The sequence below is a fragment of the Erpetoichthys calabaricus genome, chromosome 6 (genome assembly GCF_900747795.2).
Source record: "Erpetoichthys calabaricus chromosome 6, fErpCal1.3, whole genome shotgun sequence".
In the NCBI taxonomy this organism is placed as follows: Eukaryota; Metazoa; Chordata; class Cladistia; order Polypteriformes; family Polypteridae; genus Erpetoichthys; species Erpetoichthys calabaricus.
In genome coordinates, this window is record NC_041399.2 from 4,266,710 (window position 1) to 4,293,683 (window position 26,974).

A 26,974-nucleotide genomic window follows, 5' to 3' on the forward strand; every position below is an offset into this window, starting at 1 on the left:
AAAGAGGAAGGCCTAAGAGAAGGTTTATGGGAGGTGGAGAAAGAGGACATGCAGGTGATGGATGTAACAGAGCAATATGACAAGTACAGGAAGAGATGGAAGAAGATGATCTGTTGTGGTGACCCATGATGGGAGCAGTCAAAGGAAGAAGAAGATGAAGAAGAAGAGGTTCCTCAGTCCACAGTTTGACAAACAGTGCATCAAAGGAGATGATTTTGTATGTTGGTTACTCTCTCTAGAAGTGGACCCCAAGCTAAGAAGACTTGTAAGACACAACTCAGAGTGATGAGTGAAGCATAAAAGAAACCCAGAGGAACAGCTAAAGGCATGAAAGAATCCTTGGAAGAGGTGAACATCTCAGTTCAGGAGTCTACCCGACCATACACATCTCATGAACAAGCATGGTGTCCATGGCAAGACATGGAAGCCTCTGCTCTTTAAAAACAACAAAAGTACCACCAGATTCCTGAAATTGGTCCAGGACCACCTTGACACTCCACCACGCCACTGGAAAACATTTTGAGAACTGATGAAACTAAAGTTTAATTGTTCAGAAAGACTATGCAGCAGTACATATGGCATGAAATGGGCACCGCATACCAACATGATGAAGTCTAGTAGAGGGAACATCATGATTTGGGGCTGCTACAATGCTCTGGGGCCTGGACAGTTTGCTATGTTCTAAGACTAATTCATTTCTCAAATTATCCTACAGGATAATATCTGGGTGGCTGTCAACCAGCTGAAGCTTAGTAGAAGTTGGGTGATACCCTAAACATTTAAGTAAGTCATCTACAGAATGGCTTTGAAAGAAGAGAATCCACGTTTTGGAGCAGCCCAGTCAGAGCCCCGATTTTAACCCAATGGAGATGTTGTGGAAGACCTCAAGAGAGTCATTCACACCAGAAATATGGCTGAGCTGAAGCTCTTCTCTAACCAAGAATGGTCCAAAATTCTCCCTGAACATTGATCTGCAGCCACCAGAAGCTCTTGTTTGAGGTTATTTCTGCCAAAGGAGGTTCTAGCAGATATTAAATCTAAGGGTTGTGGATGACATGAGCCCGTTTGCCTTCTCCTTCCATTATAGCCTCCTGGATGGGCATGGATCCTTCCTTTATCCCAGCCATGAGGCCATAATGGAAGGAACAGGCAAACAGGCTCACCTGGAGCAGTTCATTCCTCCACATGACAGGTGGCAGTGTTCCTCGAGGCTGGACCAGTTTAAAACAGGCCCCTCGCAGGGTGGCATGAGAGTTGGAGCCCAAAAAGGCAGCCCTTTTGGGATCTTTGTAGACCTCCAAAGGGCACTGCTGTGGAGGACCCAGAAATGATCTGGACAACCTGGCCAGGGAGCAGTCCCCAAGTCTAGTTTAAAAGGAAGCCCTCCTGCCTCACTTAAATTGAGTCCGAGTCAGGATGCAGAGGGCAACACTCTTTGGGAGGAGGAAGGAGGAATTGTGAATGATTTATATTGCTGGTGTTTGTCTGAAGAAGGTGTCTTGTCAGATGAAAATCATTTATTTGAACCTGGAATTCTGTTGGGTATTGCTGTGTGTGTGGTGCGGGGCTCAGTGGCACCCCCTAGTGGTTGCAGGGTTCACATACATTTTCACAGAACACTGTGAATATTTGATGGGTTAAAGACATGAGAGCTTAGAGCTGTTTGTGTGTTATTAGTGTAAGTGTATGGTGCTTGTCTAGATTATTGTGACTTACGTGAAGATCTGACCCCATTTTATCAACGGGTAATGCAGAACACCCCGAGTCATTCCAAGCAGCTCCCATACTTTTTCTTGCCACTGCATATGCAGTTCGTGGACTGTTGTCAGTGTCATTTTCTGCCCACTACATGCCACCCCACAGCTTATCACCTGTCTGTTTGCCTTTCGGGGTTAGCCATGTGTGGTGAGCTGTTGCCCTTGTGGTCCAGGAGCTGGAGGACCTCAGAGATCAGTCGCTGTATGTATCAGATATAAAGCAAAAGACTCTGTGGCTGCCCACTCCCTCCCACAGAGCTCTGTGTGTGACACAAGATGTGAGTCTCACATGTGGTGGCCACCGCTCTGTCACACATCATCACAATAATAACAGATGCAGCTGTGGTCTGACACACACCAAGTTCTACTTCAGACATTTGGGAGAGCTCAGCCTTCAGTTCTGTTAATAAGTAATTTATAAATGTGCCATCAAAGCAAAAAGATCAGCAGACAGAAGAAGCAGATGAGAGCCGAGGTTAATGATTAAGGGCAGCGCCAGGCATCGGAGATGTGCTGATGGGCCATCCACCGGCGAAACCTCAGAAAATGGTGCAATTAGCCGAGGAGTGCTGAGTGCAGATGAAGTCGTTGGTCATCTCCTTGTATCCCGGGACCATGTTCAGCCCACTGCCTGCAAGAAAATAAAGCAAGTTTAAAATGAAGTGTACGGTGGGGAGCCATGAAAACTCCTAAGGGTGACATGAGGGCCGAAGGACAGCGAGGTACAACAAAGAGCCTGGCCTGCCCCTTGCTGGCCAGCCAGACCTGGAACTGATAATAAGACCACCACTCTGTCCAAGAAGGCCTACGCAGTGCTAAGTACGGAAGATACAATCTGCTCATCACAAACAGAGTGCTGTACAGGGAACTCAGTTTTTAATTCATATAGCGCCTTTCATAGTAAAATCTCTAATAATGCCATTGGACTCATTCTGTTTTACTGTGAGTTAACAAAATATTAATATTGTCCATTAATTTATATGTAGAACACTTATGTTGCTTTCACTCTTAGTGTTTTAGAGAGGTAACTCCATATAACTGCTAAGCCGTGAATGAATCAAACTTCATTTTATAATGTGCTTTTAATAATGAGTACCATCCATCCAGGGCTTTAAACAACAATCTGACTTTCACAAAGTGTCCTACAAAGTAATCAGTCATAGCAAAACACCTGTTCATTAAAATGGGCATAATGATATTAATAATAATAATAATAATAATAATAATAATAATACATTTTATTTATATAGCGCCTTTCCCATGCTCAAGGTACAATGGCAAGTCCATCTGTTTTGATCACGTCCAGTGTTTAGTAATCTCAGTTCACTGGATATGCTGGCCTTTACATCCCTCTTTCTTCAAGCTTCTTGTTGGCTTTGTTTATCAAGCATTGAAGCCCACTGGATGACATTATGCCCGGGCATGGATGCCAGCCACCAGACACCACACATTTTGTCATTTCATATAGAAAGACTAGATGGGCTGAAATCTACATAATCAACACAGACCTCAGTGCTAACATTTGCAGTACACCATCTATTGGAATGCATTTTGTAATACCCGTAGTAAAAAAATGCATTTAAATTGTCTTTCCAGCAGACGGCACATCACAAACATTTGTAGAAACAGAATGCATTACTGCAAATGTTTGTGATGCGCCATATGCCGGAATGACAAATGCAAAGCCTATGTCTCTGTTATGTGCCATTTGGTATTCATAAAAGCAGTGTTAACGTTTGTGATGCGCCATTTGTTGAAATAGCAAATGCAATGCATATGTCTCTTTATATACCATTTGGTCTGGGATTCGTAAAAGAGGTGCTAACGTTGTTGATGAGCCACTTGTTGGAAATACAGAGACAGACATACAGATACACGGACACAAAGACAATCGTTCTTTTGTTAAGGTGGACTGGCTATGCTATTTGTCTGAGACGGGTTGAAATCTATTTAATCAAGGTAGACCTCATCATTAACGTTTGCAGTGCCCCATCTATTGAGATATATTTTGTAATACATTTAGTCATAAAACGCATTGCATTTGTCACTGCAACAGAGGGTGCATCATAAACATTTGTAGAAATAAAATGCATTATTGCAAATGTTAGCAATGCACCTTCTGTTGGAATGACAATCTCAATGCATGTGTCTCGGTTACATACAATTTGATACAGATTCATAAAAGCATTGTTAACGTATGTGATGTACCATTTGTTGGAATGACAGAGACATAAAAGCCAGATGGACATACAGGTACACAGGCACACTGACACATGTTCTTTTATTAAAGTGAACTAGCAGTGCTATTTGTCTGAGACGGGTTGAAATCTAAGTAATCAAGGTAGACCTCAGCATTAATGTTTGCAGTGCACCATCTATTGAGATTATTTTGTAATGCATGTAGCAATAAAACGCATTGCAATTTTCTTTCCAACAGATGGCGCATCACAAACATTTTCAGAAATAGAATGCATTAGAGCAGATGTTTGTAATGCATCGTCTGTTGAAATGACCAATGCAATGCAAATTGTCTCTGTTATGTGCCATTTCATATAGGATTCATAAAAGTAGCGCTAAAATGTGGTGCGCCATCTGTTGGAAAGACAAATGTACTTTATTTGCTACAAATGTTTTGATACACCATCTGTTGGAGGTTACAACTGGATGGACACACAGATAGGCACACAGACACCTATCCTTTAATTAAGGATGGATATCATAGTGAGTACTACAATGAAGTCATATACTGTAAATGACAATCAATCTTTATGTACAATATTACTTTTCATGGTGGCACGGTGGCGCAGTGGGTTGCGGTGCTGCCTCGCAGGGTTCGCTTCCCATGTCCTCCCTGCGTGGAGTTTGCATGTTCTCCCCGTGACTGCGTGGGTTTCCTCCCACAGTCCAAAGACATGCAGGTTAGGTGCATTGGCAATCCTAAATTGTCCCATGTGTGTACTTGGTGTGTGTGTGTGTGTGTGTGTGTGCGTGCCCTGCGGTGGGCTGGTGCCCTTCCCGGGGTTTGTTTCCTGCCTTGCACCCTGTGTTGGCTGGGATTGGCTCTAGCGGACCCCCGTGACCCTGTAGTTGGGATATGGCGGGTTGGATAATGGATGGATGGATGGATGGATTACTTTCATCACGTGCATTTCTACAATGCTCCCTTTGTGCGCTTGATTTCACATAAAGAGCGTTTTCTTTATTTTATAGAGTGCCTGTCTTAATAGGCGCTATAATAAATTGTTTCAAATGAAAATCAATCTTTGTTATGGCGCACACATTTATGAATTTCACTGAATTCTGCACTTGGGACAGTAATGACCCAGTAAAAGTACATCATTTACGTTGTCTTTCATAATGTGCAATTTTATATCCTGTCATCAGAACAAGATACCATAAACAGGAGTCTTTGTTTTATGTTTGCTCTTTACAGTCTTCGGAGCTGATATATCAAAATGAAGACCTGGGTTTAAAGTTTTTAATTCTGATAGCAGGAGCCTGATAAAATAAAGATTGTGCTCTTCCTGAAAGGCACTATATACAAGTAAGACTGAAAAGCAATTGGCAATATATGAAAATGAAGACTGCTGTTTATAGCATTTTACTATGAGAAGCACCTTCATCCTGTGAGGCACAAGGGTACTTCTAACCAAAGACCACCCAAAAGCTCCTTCTCCAATAATCCATCCATATCCTACATTCAGCTTGTCCTGTTAGAGAAAAGCTGACCAGACATTCCAGATGATCTTGAATTATTTGTATCGACGCAAACTCCATCTCCTCCACGGCATTCCCAGCTTATCCCATACAAACTATGACACATAAGCCCTCCATCGGCTGCCAAAGGTCTGGGTGGTCTCCGGCGGGACTTACCATCAATCAGGTTGTACAGGTTGCAGTAGTTGGTGCCGTAATCCACGAGGGTGTACCACGCTTCAGAGACAGATAAGGCCTTTAATAAATGTAAAAAAGAAGAAAAAAAAATCAAATTGAAAGTTTGCTCGCTCCACTCACAATGTTCTGTTTTTATGAACACGGCCTAAAATGTCCATCTTCGACTGATCAAGTGAGAGGAGGACTTACCAAAAAATGGTTGTGCAAAACTGAGTTATCCTCACTGTTGGTTTATGTTGAATCAGCATTTAAGCCAAGGGAGGCACTGACCTTCTCATCACGACCATCCAGCAGATGGCGCTGTTGTGCAAAACTTAAATCCATCCATCCATCCATTTTCCAACCCCCTGAATCCGAACACAGGGTCACGGGGGACTGCTGGAGCCAATCCCAGCCAACACGGGGCACAAGGCAGGAACCAATCCCAGGCAGGGTGCCAACCCACCGCAGGACACACACAAACACCAAGCACACACCAAGCACACACTAGAGCCAATTTAGAATCGCCAATCCACCTAACCTGCATGTCTTTGGACTGTGGGAGGAAACCGGAGCGCCCGGAGGAAACCCACGCAGACACGGGGAGAACATGCAAACTCCACGCAGGGAGGACCCTGGAAGCGAACCCAGGTCTTCTAACTGCGAGGCAGCAGTGCTACCCCTGTGCCACCGTGCCGCCCTTGCAAAACTTAAATGTATTTTAAAATCATGTAATTTAGTGTTTAATTCCACTTTTTGGTGTTATGACCCATGAGGTGGGGTTGCATGTTTCCCCTGTTTGGTGAATCCTCGAAGGAACTGAGCATATGATTGTTAGTGTGGCGACCCGCCGCGACCCACTTCACGACCTACCACCATTATAAACAATGGCCGAGTGACAGCAGCCCAGTGGTTGAGAAACACTGATTTAGTGGATTGTTAAAATGTTGAAAACTTCATCACCAACAATTTTTCCTCAATATTTTCCAGAATTTTCTTTGTGCCCGACCCAACTAGCCTGTTTTAGGCTCTTGGAGCCTCAGTGTTTGCTCCATGCCCCTTTTTTTAGGTGTAGACTTCCAGCTTGGGGCTTGAAGCCCATTATACACTGAGTGGGCTGAACTTGTACATCTCACTATGTTGGAGTGGTTGTCATTATTATCAGGAATGACTTCAATTATTTTCATACAGTACCTTACCCTTTGAGCAAAAATTCAAATTTTTGAATACGTTTTCCTTTTAGGCTTTTGGTGTTGTGTATATGATGGTGATGTTGAGATCTCCTTGAATTTTGTCCTTTGGTGCTTGTTCTGTACCACAATATGACGATAGATCCTCGTGTGGTGTGAACTTTCATAGCAGCCACTGGTACCGTCTATACTGTGAAATCCTGTGTTTCTCTCTTGCTTCTTCACATGATATTTACTGGGGGTCATCTCCTTCCAATGCCACTGCTGCTGCTGCTCTGATCTTCCATGGATCCTTCAATTCAAATCCAATGATCCTTTTCTTTGCCTCATCCACTGCCTGCTCATCAGTTCCAGAAGTGGAACCAAATTACTGGCAGCATTCTATTTAATGGCAATACGATTTTATTCAGTAAGAGAAGGGAGGGGGGGGGTCCCCATTCTCGTCCCCACCCCATGAAAGTTCAAGTGTCACGGGTACAGCACAATGGTACTCACCGGTAAGCTAAGAAGTGTTGCCAGCACTATAAGTAGGAATCGGAACAGGTGCCAGCAATACCAGCTCATGCTGCTCATTCACACCACTCAGCTGTTCCTGTAGTCCCCTGCGGTTCATTGAATGTGCTGGCTGGGAGTTCTCTTGTGCTTATTCTGTGCTTTAGTAAATTTTCTTGATCTCAACCTTTTTGTTCTGTATGTTTTTTTCGACTATTCTTTGGGTTGGGCAGCACGGTGGTGCAGTGGTAAGGAGCTGTAAGGAGACCTGGGTTCACTTCCCGGGTCTTCCCTGCGTGAAGTTTCCTCCCACAGTCCAAAGACATGCAAGTTAGGTGCATTGCCGATCCTAAATTGTGCTTGGTGTTTGAATGTGTGTGTGCCCTGTGGTGGGCTGGTGCCCTGCCTGGGATTTGTTCCTGCCTTGTGCTGGCTGGGATTGGCTCCAGCAGACCCCTGTGACCCTGTAGTTAGGATATAGCGGGTTGGACAATGACTGATTGACTGACTGACTGACTGATTCTTCGGATTTGTGTATTCGGACTTGTTTAGCCTCGGATCTCCTTTGTTTTTTCTGTCTGCTCCTCTGAGTTAATTTTGCGGCACAAGGCATTTGGGTATAATTCAATGTTTTTATTTCGAAAGATTCTACATTTGCCCTTTTTGTGACACACCAGGGTTTGACGGTTTTCCCCCTCTAGTGGGCATTTTGAGATATTATTAGGACTAATTGTATTTAGGTAATAGTAGTAGTAGCAGTAGTAAGATATGGAAGAAGATTATCCATTAACGGGAACAGCCGAAAGAATCAGAATATCTTTATTGTCATTGTAACAAATACAATGAAATTAGGTGCAGTCCCTGTGATGTCAAAATATAAATAAAATATAATTAAAAAGGATAAGAAGAAATAAGGTAGCACACAAACATTCAACATAAGACCTTAATTGCATATGAACGCTATTGCACAAGATGCCATCTACTGCACTAGTGCATTGGAGGTGATGAGGTGGAATTCAGTGCCCTTATAGCAACAGGGTAGAAACTGTTATTCAGTCTATTAGTCTTTGTTTTGATGCTCCTCTATCTTTTGCCCGATGGCAACATTTGGAACATGTCATGAGCTGGGTGTGAGGAGTCTTTTATGATGCTTTACAGTAGTAGTAGTTTATTTATATAGCGCCCTTCACAGACAAAAGGTCACATAGCACTGAACAGCAAATACAGTACACATACAACCATTAAAACAAAACCAATAAAAATAATAAATAAACAAACTGGAACTACTCAGCACTGATTAAAAGCCTGTTTAAAAAGAAATGTTTTCAGTCGTTTTTTAAAAGAATCAACAGACGGAGCTGCACGCAGACCACAAGGCAGGCTACTCCATAGTCTCAGTGCCATAAACTGATCCCTACAGGTTTTTAGCCGAGTGCGCGGGACTCTTAAGTCTCTTAGGACGACTTAAAGGCCCTGTTGCCCCGATCTAAGAGTCCGACAAGCTGCATAGTGTTGGAGCAGACTGGTTAGGTACTCAGGAGCTAAAAGCTCTGAAAGGGAGTACCAAAACTACCAAAATGAATTCTATAAAACACCGGGAGCCAGTGCAGCGTGTCCAGAATGGGAGTGATATGATCACGAGTTAGGAGCCTGACAGCTGCATTTTGGACTAACTGAAGACGTGAGAGAGAGAGGACGAAACCCGTAAAGAGAGCATTTCAGTAATCAAGTCGTGAGGAAATAAAAGAATGAACAAGCATCTCCAATTCTGAGTTTGAAACAGCATTTCTTAGTTTTGAAAGATTTCTTAAATGAAAGAAACACGAGCGGCTGACTGATCTTACATATTCATCAAGCGTCAGGGACTGGTCAAAAATAACCCCAAAGATTACGTAAACTCGACTTAATAACAGGAGAGACAATACAATACAATACCTATTGTATTGTTTGTATTGATCTTGGTTGGTCCAGGACTGAACAATCTGGGAAACAAAAGAGGATTGGTTGAGGTGAGAGGAAGCTGGCATCGATTGTTCGCCGCTTCTCCCTCTGACTCTGAGTTTAATGTTATTAGTATTATTTATATTTTACTAATATTATTAATTTACTATTTTTCTTTTAGTTTTCATTAGAAAGTTTCGTATTTTTTCTGAAAGCTTTCTTGTACTGTTTTATCGTCTGCCGTGGATTTTACGGCTTTTATCAAGTGTTTATTAAGGTTTTGCTGCCTACTCACTTGTTGCCTGGATACACTGTTCTACCGTTTGCTGTGGACTTTATGGATTTTATTAAGTTATTTTAAGTTTTTTTTTTTTTTTGTTGTCTACTCACCTGTTGCCCGGATATACTGCTTTAGATTTTACAGTGCTGTGTAACCAAATCTGCATATTTTTGGAAGGAAACCGGATGCCCACGGTGGAAACCCAGCATGAAACATGGAAACTCCAGGCAGGGAATTTCAGCAACGTGACTCCCTGCAAGACAGCAGCGCTAACGCTCCGTCACCGTGTCACCTCCCTGTGTGTCATTATTAACAGTATTCATTAATTTAAACGAAATTAGCGATTTATCTGTAAAATGTAACATACATACTTCAATGCATTTCATCATGAAAGTGATATCAAGTATAAATCTAAGGATTGTAAATGTGCAGAGAGTTGGAATATCATACATTTAATGTGCACAGTGTGGCGATCTATTGCTGGCGATCCGCTGCTGTCAGGACCGGAGGAAGCCCCAGAAAAAAGATGGCACAGAAGACGGTACGTGAGATTTTTAAAATGTATCGTGTAATTACAATCAGGAATATGCGACGCTTGAATATAAAAGCACCACGAATGCATCTGTATGTCGACATTTTGCTTCACCACTTTGAACCATTCATCAAACATCGAAGTGCGCACACCGATCTCATAGGATCCACAAAGCGGCTTTCGGCCACATGTGAAAACATTAACCAGAGACTCTGACGTCACATTCCAACTTTTAGCACACTGTGCCCCTCGACTTTTTGCTGGTACTGCAACTCGCACACGCGTAGCGTTAATTTCTGCGGACCTGCTCAGAGGACGTGTCAAATGAACGCTGGGTATGCGTGTTCTGAGCGTGAAATATAAATGAGCCCTAACAGCTCTAATCTATTAATTAAGATGTCAATGTTAACTTTATTTATATGGCACATTTAAAACAACATCGGAATGCTGTGGCCAAAGTGTTTTACAATAATAGAATTAAAGAAAAACATAACTACAATTAACAGAAATAACATAAATAGAAATAAATAAAATAAATAATAAATAGAAGTAATGTTACATAGTCACAATGAGGAAACCATCAGTATTACCGAAGGTCATGGAAAACAAAGGAATAGAAAGGAGTCTTTAATCTCGTTTTGAATTGTCGACGACTCCTTTATGTGACGAGGTAAAGAGCTCCACAGGCGAGGCTGCCAAAGCCCTGTCTGTCCCCCTTGGTTTTACACTTGGTACGAGAGACAACAAGAGACAACTGACCAGAAGATCGAAGCACTCTAGATGGCTAGTGCAAAACACATAATTCGGATAAATAGGCAGGAGCAAGTCCAGGTAAATATTTAAAAACTGGCAACAAAATTTGAAAATCAATTTGAAAACTGACAGGCAGCCAGTGTAGAGAAGCTAATATAGGAGAAACAGAATCAGACTTTCTTGCCCCAACCAGAAAGCGAGCGGCAGCATTTTGGACCAACTGTAACCTGCGTATATGGGATTTGCTAATCCCAGAATACAATGAGTTGCAGTAATCAAGGCGAGAAAAGATAAAATCAGGAGAAGCTTTCTCAAGATCTGTAGAAGATAAAAAAGGTTTGATCTTACCTAAAAGACGAAGCTGGAAAAAGCAACTCTTGACTACAAGAATTAACTTGTTTCTCAAAAGAGAGGTTACTGTCAAAGATAACACCAAGATTGCGGACTTGAGGTTTGCAAAAGGCAGAGAAAGAGCCGAGAAGTCCAATTTGGGCTTTAGCTGATGGACCTACTGTAAGCACCTCCGTTTTATTTTGATTCAGATCAAGAAAATTATTAGCCATCCAGGATCTTAGTGTAGAAAGACAGTTGTGCAGTTGATTCATTGCAGAGTTGCAGATGGGAATATAAACCTGTGTCTCATCAGCATAGCAGTGAAAAGAAATGTTAAATTTCCTAAAAATCGCTCCAATAGGGTGAAGGTATATAGAGAATAAAATAGGACCCAAAATGGATCCCTGAGGAACACCACATTTAAGAAGAGCAGTAGACGAAAAAGAGGAAATTAAAGTCACTGAAAAGTGTCTACCAGTTAGATATGACCTGAACCAGTTAAGAGCTGCCCCTTTAAGCCCAACAAGACGTTCAATCCACAACAGCAATGTCTCGTGGTCAATAGCGTCAAAGGCAGCGGACAGGTCAAGGAGGACAAGGACAGCAGCGCCACCTGAGTCAGTAATAATAGAAATGTCACTGAATACTTTACTGCCCATGTCTGCGATGGTCCACTGCGGTAAAATCTAACAGGACAAGCACAGAGCACCGGCCTGCATCAGCAGCAATTAAAAGATGATTACAAACTTTTAGAAGAGCTGTTTCTGTAGAATGTTCTCTCCGAAAACCAGATTGAAAAGAACCAAAGAACCGCCGTTCCCTTAAGAAGGCACAGAGTTGCTGTCTAACCACCTTTTCCAAAACTTTGGCAATAAAAGGTAGCCCAAGTTAATGCCAGGAGTCCGCTGTGGGATGATTATACCATAGAAAACAAACCAAAATTGATTTAAAAGTTGTGCATGGGAGGCAGCTGAAGGGCTCAAAAGAAGGTAATTCCATGCCAGGCCAGGGGGTGGCAGAGTGCAATAATCTTTTCTTTTTTATCCCTGTAGACCAAACACAGGAAATTCTGCCTAGACCCGATGACACCGTTTCCTGTTCCACGCTCGATGACATCACTTCCAGTTCTGGGCCTGTTGACATCACTTCCCCTGACCGACCTTAAAATCCCGCCATCTTCCCTCAGTTGTGTTTTGGACTCAAATCTGTAAACAACTCGCATCTACTGTAGTTGCCTATCCTTACAGCCTTATTTCAAGTATACGTGTGGCAGCCCCAAACCTTTTTCTTGTGTCAAGGCGTATTCTTCCACAAAGTAAACATTATGGGAGTTCTTTGATTTAAATGATGTCTTATTGCACAGCATCAGCAAGAAATATGTTCATTTATTTATGGAGGAATATGAGCCCCAAAGTTGGCACTAGCAAGAAACGCATTTCAGTTAATTCATAAATGAAATACATTTTTAAAACAGACTTACGGGAACATGACACCCAATGTCCAGCAGGTACGGGATGAGTCTGAAGTTCAGGTCCTCAGTGTACTTCTTCACTGGTGTAGTATGCTTGGCTTTTATGAAGTGGGCATTAGCAGATTCCAGCTGAAGATAAATAAATGAATAAATACATTAATATATTCACAGTAGCCAAAGTATTTGTTGTTGCCTAGGTATACTGTATTTGTAAAATGAATTCAGGTAAAAAAGCAAATTTTGATTTTTTAAAAATTTTTTGACTCAGTGACAAGCGGCCAGGTCCCATGCCCGGCTGGGATGCCCATGCTGCATATGTTCTGGGGGAGCAACCATGGGCAGCGCAATACCTCCACCGGGACACTTAGTGGCAGCCTCCCTGGCCGACGGTGATTCCCCAAACTCCCGCAGGGCTCCATGGGAGATGGAGTCCTCCACAGCCTGGTTGGGAGCTGGGGTGGCCATTAGGGGGAGCTGCCTGGAATCTTCAGCCCCACCTGAAAGTGCAATTGGGACCAGGCGGTCAAGCACCTGGAACACTTCCGGGTGGGCTATAAAAGGGGCCAGCCACCACCACTCAGCAGCCAGAATCGAGAGGAAGAGGATGAGGTTGCCTGGGAGGAGTGGTGGTGCCAGCGGGAGAGTGTTTGTTGGTCAGAGTTTAGTGCTTGAGGCTGTGTTGTGGCTGGAGGGATTACGGAGAAGACGTGCCCTCCAGCTGAAATAAAATAAAAGTCTCCCGTACCTCCCGTGTCAAGTCTGTGCCGGGTCGGGCACAATATAGTGACTTTATTACAACTGTCATACCTGTGACAGAGCCCATCTTCTGCACTCTGAAGAGGTAAGCAGTTCCACCCCAAGACAAGAGGTGGCGCTGATGCCAGTAGTATCCTCTCTTTCTCCCATAACACTGAAAAGCTGCTCAAGATGATTGCCTGGTCCCGCCCACAGTGCCCAGAGAAGGCTCCGCCCCTTCCAGCACTGACACCATAAAACAGAGCCAATCCTGGAAGGTGGCCTCAGATACTGGCATGGTGTTTGAGGAGGGCAGAGCTCCAGCTCTTTGCTGCTTTGTTTTTTTGACTTAAAATCTGACTGAGGTCACCTTTTGTGTTTTAAGTAAATAAGGGTGACCCATTTGGTAACCCCAACCTTTTCTCTGTATACTTTGGCCACATTCCATGACCCTTTTGTCACTGCTGGCTCTCCCATCTGTCATCTCCACTGCTTCTCCATTAATGCCTCTGCTCTCAGGAGTCGAGAGTTTCTTCTTTCTCTTGACGCTGCATTGATATCAAGCTCTAAAATTATAAGTGAGTCATAAAATGAACTTGAATAAATGTCTACCAACAAGAACGTTCTCTGTAATAGTCACTAACTTCAGATAAACTAAAGAAAATTCAAAATCAAAACTGAGATGAAAACTGGAGAAGGTAAAAACAAACAGCTTTGAAATATTTTTAAACGTAAGGCGTATCTGCAAACTCGGATACAAAATGGCCCCCTCACCTAATTGACCTCTCAATGTTGTGACTTTTGAGGCCACACCCCTGATAGCCGGGATCTGCACCACAACGACGGCCACAGAAAAAACAAAATGGTGTCGCGACCAACTGCTAATGAGGGATACGTCCTTCAAAAACGTGTTAAGTGTCAAATTTGGATACCTGAGCTTCGAAAACCCCAGAAGTGACACACGGACAGTCAGAATCCATTCAGGACGAAGCACAAAAAACGTAATGAAGAATATCCTTTATGAGAGCCGCAAAGCCTGCTTCTTGAGTTTGGGGCCCACCTCCTTTGTGAATTTTGTGAGCAGGCGAAATCGTACAAAGCAGGCTGTTATGATTAGGTCGCTTTTGAAATTTTGACAATATTTCTTCTAATCAGTGCCAGAAGTGGAAACGCACAAGTGCTGACACCCTAAGTAATCGCTAGCTTTGTGATCCAGCAAGTAAAATGTGAGTTTTAAGTGACGCGATAGAGTAGAGGTTTGATTCCATGTTGCATATTCACAATGTTCTTGTTTGTTTTGCAACATCGTGTACACCTCTTTGAGTCCTCATATGCCGCCATCTTCATTTCTGTTGTTAGGGCCACTTCCCGCGTTTCTAGGGGTGTGGCCTCCAAGGTCGTGATTATTGACGTGACAGGATGAAAGGATTGTTTTGAGGTCATTTCTTTATTCAATCTGCTTTTACCGAAAACCATTAAAAAATAAAAGAACAAATCGACCTTGTAAACCCTCGTCACGTGTGTTACTTTCACCTTTGACCCTTTATGCTCTTTCGACTTTTAATTTTTAGTTCTCGTTTTGGGCTTCAGTTTTATTTTATTTGTTTGGCTTTATTTTTTGAAGCTTATCTGTCTTTGTGGTGACAGAACAAAGTCGAGTGAAGATTGAGTGTCCAGCTCGGAGTATCAAGTCTTCTTCTTTGATCCTAGCAGGCATTTGGTTTGGATTGGCTCCTAAGTCCGTACACTGCTGTGGGTGCCAGTTGTTGTCCGATTTCGTTCATAACGCGTTTCCCTGCCGTGTTTCTGGCCTCCTTGAAGTTGAGTCTACAATTTCTGATGTCTTCTTCGACTTGTTGATCCAGGTTTTCTTTGTCGCTGATCGTTGGACTTTCCACTGGACAGATTGATTTGTGATGAATTGTGGTTCATTAATCACACGTGACCAAACCAATATAGCTGTCACTTCTGGATCTGCTCATCAATGGTTGGCAATTTCTCGCACACCAGTGTCGAATTACTTCATTTCGGATATGATCACATAGAGAGAGAAACGTTGAATCTGGTGTAGACAACGCAATCGGAAGACCTTGAGCTTCTCTAAATCTGATTTGAGTATTGGCAGAGTCAGAGTCCGGAAGAGGCGAACTTTGATCTTGGTTGAGATGTTGGTTCGCTTCCACAGGCACGATTTCTGGGAAGGCAAATGCTGCGGCTGCTTGTCCAATTCAGCAGTGGATTTCTGCTGTTGACGCAATTTTCTTTACCTGCACCAACGACACCAAGTATTTGAACTCTTGGAACTGCTCTGGATACCACAGAGTTGATCAATGATCCATTGATTGTCAGTACTTTCTTATCAAGTGCTGTAACCCATGGTGTCACGCTTAAAGGCTTTGGTGATGGAAATTACCCACCGGGCCAGGGGTGGCGCTGTGTGTTAATGCCTTCTCTGCTCCTCCAGCCACTCCATTGCTGACATCACACTTGTCTGTCCACCTGGGCCCGCCCCTTCCTGCCTCATGACCTCTTATCCTGAGAACCAGCCATTTTGTTTCCAGTTCCAGATTAACCTCCCATCTAAAAAGATGACACTATAATTATTATGTGTTTTTTGTTATTGTTTCATTAGGTAATAGGAGCTCACCAAGGTGGTGCCCATACTTGTCATAACTTTAACAGTGGACATTTAAAGATCTGGGGGGATTGGGGGGGTCTGATATGAAGGACGCAAGCTGGTACACTCAAAAACACTACCGGTACACGGCTGCTAAAAGCAGAGACATGCTGGTTCTCCATACTGGTGTCCATTTCAAGCCCTGCCTGGAGTGGTCATTTAGTAGTCATTTTAAACTCGGAAAAGTCAAATCAAATCTTACTTCGGAGAGCAGCCAGAAGTGTGTGGCATGTGACGTCCAACGACACAAGGACTGGCGCTGTGCACTTCCCGGTTATCCAAGCAAATCTACTCACTGGTGTGTGTGTGTGTGTGTGCTTAGCTTTTCAAACATGTCTCACGGTTTGAGGACGTAGTGCTGTGACCACGACCAGGGTAACCGATTTGACGTTTGGGCACTGGATTTCGGCTCAGTGCTTGGTAACGTTTTCTTGTCTGGTCATCACCATTAAACACAAACTCTACCTTATTGTTCCGAATGCATAACAAGGTTGAGCTGCCGCCAAATTGGGCAGATAGAAGATGGCAGGCTTTGATTTTGGTGGCCAATATGTCTTTTCCAAAATAATGTTCGGTGTTTTTCCATATAGTATTTATAATTAAAGTGTAATGTGTGGAGCTTGCAAGTGGAGATGCGCTCAATAAGAATACAGAGAATTGAATTGGTGACTTGGGATTCTCCCTCCTCATGCTCACAATAGCATTGTGTTTAGCTTATTTTTTGGCAATTTATTTAATTCATTCTTCATTACGTCTTTTCCATTGCAGGACTTCAGGTACATAGTGTCACAAACGTGCGCATGGGAAACACCTGAAGGGTCTACACACTAGTAATTCTACGCCAGGCCAGGGGGCAGCGGAGTGTACTGACTGTCTCTCTCAGTCCCTTGCAGACCTTTCCCGGGAAATCCCGCCTGTTGCCGGCCCCAAGGATGACGTCACTTCCGGGCACGAGGACGCCACTCCCAGTTCCTGCACCGATGTTGTCATTTCCCTTCCAGGCCTTTAAAACTGCCATCTTACCTCAGTACAGGCAGTTCTGTTCTGGACTCTGACCTAAGCACATCGTGCAATTTTGCAGCCAAGAAAATATACGGGTGGCTGCCCCAACTCTTTATGATGTCTCCGACTCATTCTTGTTACAATTGTGGCATGCGGCTGAGGGTGGTATCCAGCCGCGATGCCCAAGAGGACCGGAGGAGGGCTTATGCCTCCTCCAGACCACGAGGGGGCAACCGCCCTTTGAAGCTCAGCCCTGTAGGTGGCCCGTGGTCACTGCCAGGGGGCGCCCCGATGCCTACGGAGCCCTGGACCTCAGCACTTCCACCAGATCCGGAAGTGCTGGGGGGAAGAGGATCAGGGACACCCGGAGTGTTTCCAGGTGTGGAGCAGGTACTTTCGCCACACTGGGGAGTGCCGGTGGAAGCTCATCAAAAGAGACCTGGAGCACATCCGGGTGGGGATAAAAGGGGCCGCCTCCCTCCATTTGATGGATGGAGTCGGGTGGAAGGGGACGGAGCTTGGAGGAGAGGAGTGGAAGCGGTGAAGAGAGGCATTGTTGAGGGCCTGGACTGAGGGTGATTGGTGCTGCGGCACTGGGTTGTGTGCTTCATCAGTTGTAAATAGTGTAAATAAACGTGTGTTGGGTGACAAAACAATGTCTGCCTGTCTGTGTCCAGCCTGTATCCCACATAATAGAAACACAAGGTCAGAGGTGACCACTCAGTCCAGCAGGCTCACCACAGCCTATGCTGGCAGTGTTGGGCACACAGCCAAAACCTGTCCTGCATATGGCACCCTCACTCAGTAAAGCTGTGCCAGCCCCACTGGCCTTGAATGAGACCCGGTCAATATCAGGACTGGCTGGCAGGACGAACCCTAAACTGACAGATACTTCAGGTACTTACTTTGTACATGCACTTCTCTCCCCCGTCGATGCAGTCCGCCTTGCTCCACTTCTTTATTTGGCTGACCAGCTCGTCATAGACATCATGGCAGGGAATTCCGAAGTACCTGAAAAACAGAAACACAGGGACAGTCCACACTTTCTGCTATCTGAGCCCTTTGAGTTTCTTTTGCTTTTTACTGCACATTTCAGTTTGTAGTTCAATACCCAGAAGGAAGATTGTCCTACAGCACCATCTAGTGGGCCTGCTGAGGAAAGTGCAGCCATTATTCTAGTTGGATTAAAAAAAAATCAAAGTTCAAGTTTGTCACGTGTTCAGAGTGTCGCGACATAATTACATGTGTGTTTGACGAACACGGGACACGTCCAGCACTGGCAAGATCTAGGAGTCAAAGATGGACACCACCTTCAAATCTCAGGGGTCTCCTTCTCCTAAATGTGATCTGTTCAAAGGGTAACTTTAAGTATGCGTGCAGAAGCTGATGTCTTTCTGCTAATGTAGCACTCAGGTCCTTGAAGTTGTGCAATTTTCTTGCAACCTGTTTAAGGAAAACACTTTATTTATACTATCAATTGATTATTTTAGTGCCCTTCATATCAATCTTTCATATGTATTTGTCTATTTTATAGTGTCTTTCATAAATGTCTACCTAAGCAACTGTCACACACAGGGGGTCCTCAGGTTACAACGTAACAATGTGTTTACAACACTCACTCCCATAAAATCTTTAAAAAATTGAGATTGAGAAGGATAAAGGTAAGGATTGTTTTACACTCATTTTTTCTGTTGCTACAGTACAGTATATTTATGTCCTTTTCCTTTTTCTGTGGCTTGTGTTTTTCTGTTCAAAAATTATGATTTTGTAAATGTGTTAGGATAGGTAAGTGACTTAAGCTAGGGTGAGTTACACCAAAATTTGGGTTACATCACTGTTGTAGGAACGTAACTATGTTGTAACCCGAGGACCCCCTGTAGTGGTTTTCATATTGTCACACACGCGTGATTAGGGGGCAGCCAAAAGGTCCGATGGAGCGCGAATACTCACCGGACGGGGGATATCAGACGGCGTACTAATGCTTCTCTCCTTTTTTCATCAGAAAGACCGAAGAGCAGACAAATCCCGATACGTGAAGTCTCCACTAAAAAAACGAGTACGAACAAGGAAAGACCTTCCCAATTCCTGCCTTCCCCACGTGACACTTCAACCCGGTCGCCCTCTGATGACATCATTCTCCGTCCCATCCCGTTCACATCATTTCACCTCTACTCGAATTTTCGGTCCATCTGCCATAAAAAATCAGCCGCCTTTCCAATGTTTTTGCCAAATGTGTATGCTAATTCTTACACTGAATTCTAATTCTAATCCTGTAAAAGAAGCAGCAAATATTCTGTTTCATCGACAGTATATGGGGACGGTTCCTCAACCCTTAATCTGTCTCTTTGGTCTCTTTATCTCAATATCCGTTTATTATTTACACTTTCTATGTATCTGTCTACTGTGTAGCACATTTCATATCAATCTGTTATACAGTTATGTAGTTCTCTTTATGTTAATCTGTCTCTTATATAGTGCCTTTCATATGTGTTGTGAGGGACGGCCGGGATCCATGCCTGGCTGGGACGCCCCTTCAATACTTGATCCAGGGGAGAAGCCATGGGATGCACTCTACGTGTGGTGGCAGCCCTCCTGGGTTACATCGCCGCCACAGGTGTGGGACTTCAGGACTCAGACCTGTTGGGCTCCGTGGCCACCACCCGGAGGAGCTGCACGGCTTGACGAGCCTCCGTGGGCTGGAAGGCAGCCACACCCGGAAGTGCAGAATAATTAGGCCAATTACCACCTGGAGCACTTCTGGGAGAGCTAAAAAAGGAGCCTGCAGCCACTACTCAAGGGCCAGAGTCGGGAGGAAGAGGAGGACGATGAAGCTGCCCTGGGAGGAGTGGTGGAAAGGAAGAGTGTGTGTTAGTGTGCTTTACTTTGGGGGGGTTTTGGGACTGTGTTGTGCCTGTGGGGATTACGGGGAAGACGTGCCCCACAGGTAAAGAGAAATTAAAAGTCTTTTTGTTTATTTTACATGTGCCTCCATTGTCAGTCTGTGTCGGTCGACACCTATATAGCGCCTTTGCCACAGTGTCCATCTCTTAATAGTGCTTTTCATATTGCTCTTCCTAGCTTCTATTACACAGTGGCCTCTACATCTGTCTACTGTTTCACAAATTTTATATCTACCTAAAATATAATATAGTGCCCTTCATGTCAATCTACAGTGTGTGTGTATCTATTATAGAGTGTTATTTACAACCTACCTGTTACATATTATATCTATTACAAAGTGATTTTTATATGTACTCCTGCCAGCCAAAAAACAAACCAACATATACAGTATATATATGACCTACATCAGTGACCTTCTCCATCACTATGTGTCTGTCCACCCACTAAGGTCCTCTGATTCTGGTAATCTTGTTGTGCCCCACACTAATCTACACTCCATGGGTGACAGCAGGGCCTTCAGCTGTATATAGCCGGTTATACTACCTTAGAAGGCTGGCGTCCTTCAACATCTGCAATAAGATGCTGCAGATGTTCTATCAGACAGTTGTGGCGAGCGCCTTCTTCTACGCGGTGGTGTGCTGGGGAGGCAGCATTAAGAGGAAAGACGCCTCACGCCTGGACAAACTGGTAAGGAAGGCAAGCTCTATTGTTGGCATGGAGCTGGACAGTTTAACATCTGTGGCAGAGCGATGGGCGCTCAGCAGGCTCCTATCAATTATGGAGAATCCACTGCATCCACTAAACAATGTCATCTCCAGACAGAGGAGCAGCTTCAGCGACAGACTGCTGTCACCGTCCTGCTCCACTGACAGACTGAGGAGATCGTTCCTCCCCCAAACTATGCGACTCTTTAGTTCCACCCGGGGGGTAAATGTTAACATTTAACATTATACAAAGTTACTGTCTGTTTTTCACCTGCATTATTATCAATCTTTAATTTAATATTATTTATTGTATCAGTATGCTGCTGCTGAAGAATGTGAATTTCCCATTGGGATTAATAAAGTATCTATCTATCTATCTATCTATCTATCTATCTATCTATCTATCTATCTATCTATAGCGCCCAGACTCTGGAATGACCTACCAAAATTAATCAGGTCAGCGGACTCCATGAATTCTTTTAAAAAACAACTCAAAACTCATCTGTTCAGTTCGGCTTTTAGCTCTACTTGACTTTATTACCCTTCTCTCAGTTTACCTCCATGTCAAGATGCTCATGTACCCTGAATGTATGTGTGTGTGTGTGTGTGTGCGAGACCACCAATTATGTTGTCTGTTAGGCTGTTCTCTGAACTTACTGTCTTACTCTTCTTTATTTATTTATCTGGTTTGTACAATGCTATATACTGTATACCCTGCCATTCTTTCTTAAACTCTGTAAAGTGCCTTGAGCATGGCAAAGGCGCTATATAAATTAAATGTATTATATATATTGCTGATGCCACGAGGGCTGGACGGGCATCCCAGACAGAACAAAACCCCGGAAGGAAGGACCGGAAAAGGTGGACAGACAGCCAATTTAAAAGGAAAGATATCGCTGGGTGTTTTTATTCCCCATAGCACACCAGATGGCAGCAGCCCTGGTTCTCGGTGCCCAGTGTGAAGTTAGCAGAGCATGTCAGGAAATGTGGTCCGGCAGGGCAGCCCTTGTTGGGTTCACGGGGTGCCACAAGAGGGCACTGCAGGGAAACAAGCTTTATTTGAACCTGGGGCTGTGATTGTGTGTTTATGTCGGGGTCTGGGCTTACTGACACCCAGGTATCCATCACAATATATATATATATATATATATATATATATATATATATATATATATATATATATATATATATATATACATACTAGCTGAAATACCCAGCAGTGCCCAGGAAAAAAATTGTGTTTTTTTTTTAATTGTTTGAGAAAGACATAATTAAAAAAAACCCCACAACTTTAAAAATAAAAATAAATGAACAAACACTAAAGACTCACTAATGTGCTTGTCTTGTGGTCTTGCATGTAGGTTATCATCCAGTTGACGCTCAGGACCGGACAACTCTATTTAATTTCAAAAGCACCAGGAGCTACTCAAACATAAAGAATGCTGGTAGTCACCTCCAGTTCGCCCTCTGGTGGTTGTTCAGAGTGTCAACTGGATGATAACGTGCATACAAGACCATAAGATTACCCCTCATCCTACCCAGAAGGGGGTGGGTTAGGGTTGATTTCATCCTACAGTATTGTTAGTTGACCAATGAGAAACGTGTACCAAGTTTCATGAAAATCGCTCCAGCTGTTCGGAAGTGTTGCTGGAACATACATACATACATATACACATTGACTTTTATATTTATATACTCACTATATATATTCACTCACCTACCCCCGTGTTTGGTTTACTGGATATACAATTTAAAGAGATTGTTATTTTCATGGGAATTGTTACATATGCATTCTTTTCACTTTTACTTTAAAACTTTTGTAAAAACAATCTTTGGAATTAACTTTTCTTTAAGATTGCATTGAATTGTGATTCAATTTGGACTGACATTGTGACAACACAACGTATAACTGCCCGTGAGTGAATATCGTTTCATTCTCTCTAATAAATAAAACTAGTTTCTTGAATGTTTGTCCATGCTCTTTTTTTTTTCGCTTTGTCGTAGACATGTCATCTAGAACGTGTAAAATTATTTTCCTGATAAAATTTATAAGAGCTGAGAGTGGAGGAAGTGTGTCTGCCAAAGTCATTCACACCACTGAGAGGTTAGATGATGGTGGTCTTGTCTGAAAATAGTTGTAAGTAAGGCGTGACTTGAAAGGATCTCATGTTAAACGTCTCCGTCTCGAGGACTTCATACCACAACAACGTTTTTGGGTTCTTTTAATTCTCGCTGGCAACATGAATTAGACGCTATACAAGTCTCCGACTTAAAGTTTAAATCCGAACAATATATTTGATCTCGTTTCACTGTTCCGTTATTTCACCGAGTAATATTTTCCGTTTGTTTGCGCTAATGCGATCTTTACTATCCTTTTTTGGAGACTTTGGATATTTTGTACTTTCATTATCTCTTACCAGCTCTGCATGTGTATCACGCCAACATTTTTGAATTCTTTACGACATTCTACTTTGTCATCTACTCTTTGTCCTTTATTTCCGGGCCTGGGCATAGTTAAATCTCTTTCTCACAGGACATATAATGCCACTCACGTTGCGAATCGGGGTGCTGAATGCACGCTAAGGAGATGCGGTCGGATCAGTTGCTGCTGCTGTTGAGCTGCGTATTCTGCTTGTTGTGCTGCACATCGATCATTTAAAAGCCTGTACAGCAGCTGTCCTTTTGTCTTGCGAGATGTCAAAATGTCTTCTGAGAAGATCATGTCTCGTCTTCTTTGTCTCCCTCCCAAGATATTTTTTATAATAGATAGAGATATTGTAATGTCTGGCACACATGTACTGGCATCCCGACCTGAGCTGAACAAAGATACAATGGAAGGATTAGAGGAGATGAACACTGCTGATCAATTTCTCCCTCAATATACCAGATGGCAGCATCCCTGGGTTGGGATTCCCACACAGACACCCACAGGGCATGCTGGGATTTGTAGTCCCTACTGATGGAATGGAACTCATAGTTCCTACTTTCACCAGAAGTACTCAGAAGAAAGGCAGGCTCAAGGCATTATCTCCCCCAGGAGGCTAGAGGGCAGCCCCCAGCCCCGGTTGCTGAGGCATGTCGGATTGCTGCAGGGCAGCATGGCAACCACAGCAACCTGGGGGGCCTAATTCCCTAAGCCCACTCTCTCTATATATATTGTTATGAGTGCTTGTCTGAGGAACACCTCAAGGACTAATCCAAGGTTTGTAATACTCCACCGGAGTGAGAGGGGGCGCTGCAGATAACAGGTTTGTCTCTTTTGTTCTTCCTTAACACAGGAAAGGTGCACTCTGACAGCAAATGACCACATCTCTTCTGACAGGCGCTACAAAAGGGAGGGAGTGGAGCTCCTTAATTCTCAAATGACTCAAATATTTTCCATTACTTCCGCCAAAGAAGCAATTTATGTTTATTACTGAGCACCTGCGTACTTCATTTTCCGAAGGATTAAAAGGGGACACCTGGTTGGCACCCCAGCATTTTGTACGAGCACCAAGTGTTCCTTCCACCCGTCCACGATCTACTGGTAAGGGGCCACAATGAGATGACCCCCAAAACAGGAATGAATGGTTTAACAGGTAGAGGGAGGCCACTGACAATATTCCCTCGTCATCTGTTTTGTCACTCATTTTGCATTTGGCTACGGTCAGTGTCACTACTGGTAGTATGAGGCCGTACCTGGACCCTACAGAGCTGGCACAAGTAGTCCATCTTCTCTAGGATGCATATCAATACATGTCATTGCCAGAAGGTTTTCTGTGTCTCCCAGCACAGTCTCAAGGGCATGGAGGAGATTCCAGGAGACTGACAGGCAGTTCCTCTAGGAGAGCTGGACAGTGCCCCTCGTAGAAGGTCCTTAACCCATCAGCTGGACTCACCGATATCTGCTTCTTTGGCAAGGAACAACAGGATGAGCACTGCCAGAGCCTACAACATGACCTCCAGCAGGCAGGCCGGCCACTGGTGTGAATGTCTCTGACATCTCAAACAATCAGAAACAGACTTCATGAGGGTGCCCTGAGGGCACAATATCCTCTAGTGGGCACCGTGGAGCTCGATTGGCATTTGCCATAGAATACCAGAATTGGCAGGTCCACCACTGGCACCCTGTGCTTTTCACAGATGAGAGCAGGTTCACCCTGAGCACATGTGGCAGATGTGAAAGGGTCTGGAGAAGCCGTGGAGAATGTTATGGTGCCAGTAACATCATTTAGCAGGACCGGTTTGGTGGGGGGTCAGTGATGGTATATCTGGGGAGGCATATCCATGGAGGGACACACAGACCTCTACAGGCTAGACAACACCATGACTACCATTAGGTGAATTGTCAATCGGTGACACGTCAAATTGGTTAAATGCGTATCAGTAGACTCTGCTGAAACAGTTGGTGGTGATGGTGTGGAAGATGAAAACATCAACTTACAATATCACAAAGAATATCTACAACCATTAACACCACCCAAATTACTGTTGAAAGAAGGATGCATCGTATATGACAATTAACAAATCACAGGGACAAACATTCGAAAAAGTTGGTTTATTTATTAGAGAGAAAGAAATGAAATTCACTCACGGGCAGTTATATGTTGTGTTATCACGATGTAAGTCCAAACACAGAATCAAAATTCAATGCAATATTGAGGAAATGTTAATTCCAAATATTGTCTTTGCTGAAGTTTTACAGTAAAAGTGTAAGTTTAAAAAGTATTTGCGTGTTAATTTCAAAGCCAAAGACAACGAAAACATATAATGCAACAAATAACTGTAACGCAACATGAAACATAATATTCTTTCAATTTATTACATTTTACTATTTTCTACTATGGTTAATTACTCACTGTAATATAAAATAGTTCTATTATGCATATGTACCAATTCCCATGAAAATAAAAATCTGTTTAAATTGTACATCTGCTTCCCCACATGCGAGTGGCAGAAACACAAAGTGGCTAGCGTGTAGTGCCAGCCTGGCGGTTGGCAAGCAAAGTTCTTTTAAAGAACTTCTTTAAAATGCCAAATGTCTCTGTGTGGACACTACTATCTATCTATCTATCTATCTATCTAATTATCTATCTATTATATAGTTCATTTTCTTATCTATTATATAGTGCATTTTCTTATCTATCTATCTATTATATAGTGCCTTTCTTTATCTAATCTATCTATCTATTATATAGTGTCTTTCTTATCTATTATATAGTTCATTTTCTTATCTATTATATAGTGCATTTTCTTATCTATTATATAGTGCATTTTCTTATCTATCTATCTATTATATAGTGCCTTTCTTTATCTAATCTATTATATAGTGTCTTTCTTATCTATTATATAGTTCATTTTCTTATCTATTATATAGTGCATTTCCTTATCTATCTATCTATTATATAGTGCCTTTCTTATCTATTATATAGTGCATTTTCTTATCTATCTATCTATTATATAGTGCCTTTCTTTATCTAATCTATCTATCTATTATATAGTGTCTTTCTTATCTATTATATAGTTCATTTTCTTATCTATTATATAGTGCATTTTCTTATCTATCTATCTATTATATAGTGTCTTTCTTATCTATTATATAGTTCATTTCCTTATCTATCTATCTATCTATCTATCTATCTATCTATCTATCTATCTATCTATCTATCTATCTATCTATCTATCTATCTATCTATCTATCTATCTATCTATCTATCTATCTATCTATGTGAAGCCTGTTACTGATCTAAAGTAAGATATAAAGGGATTAATAAAGTAAATTAAAAAAAAGAAATCAAACCTTCCTGTGACTGTTTCTTTAAAGAACCCAAACTGGTTGCCCTATGGTGTCGCTCCGGCACTTTTATTTATCAGAGTGTGGGTGCAGACCAGGGGCGCGTGTCTCTCCGTGTCCTAAGAATACCATGCAATGTGTAAGGGCACTGCCCGTCATAAATTGAGAGGTGTTAAAAACAAATTATATGTTACAGCATACATGATAATCTAAGCAACAACAACTGGAATAATAATACCACTTAACCTGGCACGGCGTAGGAGACAAAGACGTGACAAAGTGAAATGAAATTATCAAAACGGCAACACGATAACAACAGGAGATTTTGAATATATTTATTGTTAAAGATTTAGCTCCAGCATCTCTCAAATGGGGCTTACATTAAAGCTCGTGTTTAAAACTCCGCACATCTCGTCCTCTTTTGTCCACCTTCACGACTTTTCTCTTGCACTGTTCTGGTATTTGTCGCGTTTTTTTTTAAGTTAGTATATAAATGAGGCACTGGATGTTTATGCAGTCCGTAGCGTTCACATTTTTTTTTTGTTTTATAACTTTTCAAA

General features: G+C 42.8%; 1 protein-coding gene across 3 annotated transcripts in view; it reads right to left on the bottom strand.

Moving 5' to 3' along the window:
* Positions 1 to 517: 517 nt before the first annotated feature.
* LOC127528441 (uncharacterized) overlaps positions 518 to 26,974 on the bottom strand; it is a 32,880-nt gene continuing 6,423 nt past the window's right edge. For all 3 annotated transcript variants that reach the window (XM_051929313.1, XM_051929315.1, XM_051929314.1), the window contains exons 2-5: positions 17,942 to 18,047; positions 12,632 to 12,751; positions 5,631 to 5,709; positions 518 to 2,388 (exon numbers count right to left, since the gene is read on the bottom strand). In XM_051929313.1, coding sequence (XP_051785273.1) covers positions 2,297 to 2,388; positions 5,631 to 5,709; positions 12,632 to 12,751; positions 17,942 to 18,047 — 397 coding nt within the window. In that variant the 3' untranslated portion in view covers positions 518 to 2,296. The remainder of the gene's footprint in view (positions 2,389 to 5,630; positions 5,710 to 12,631; positions 12,752 to 17,941; positions 18,048 to 26,974) is intronic.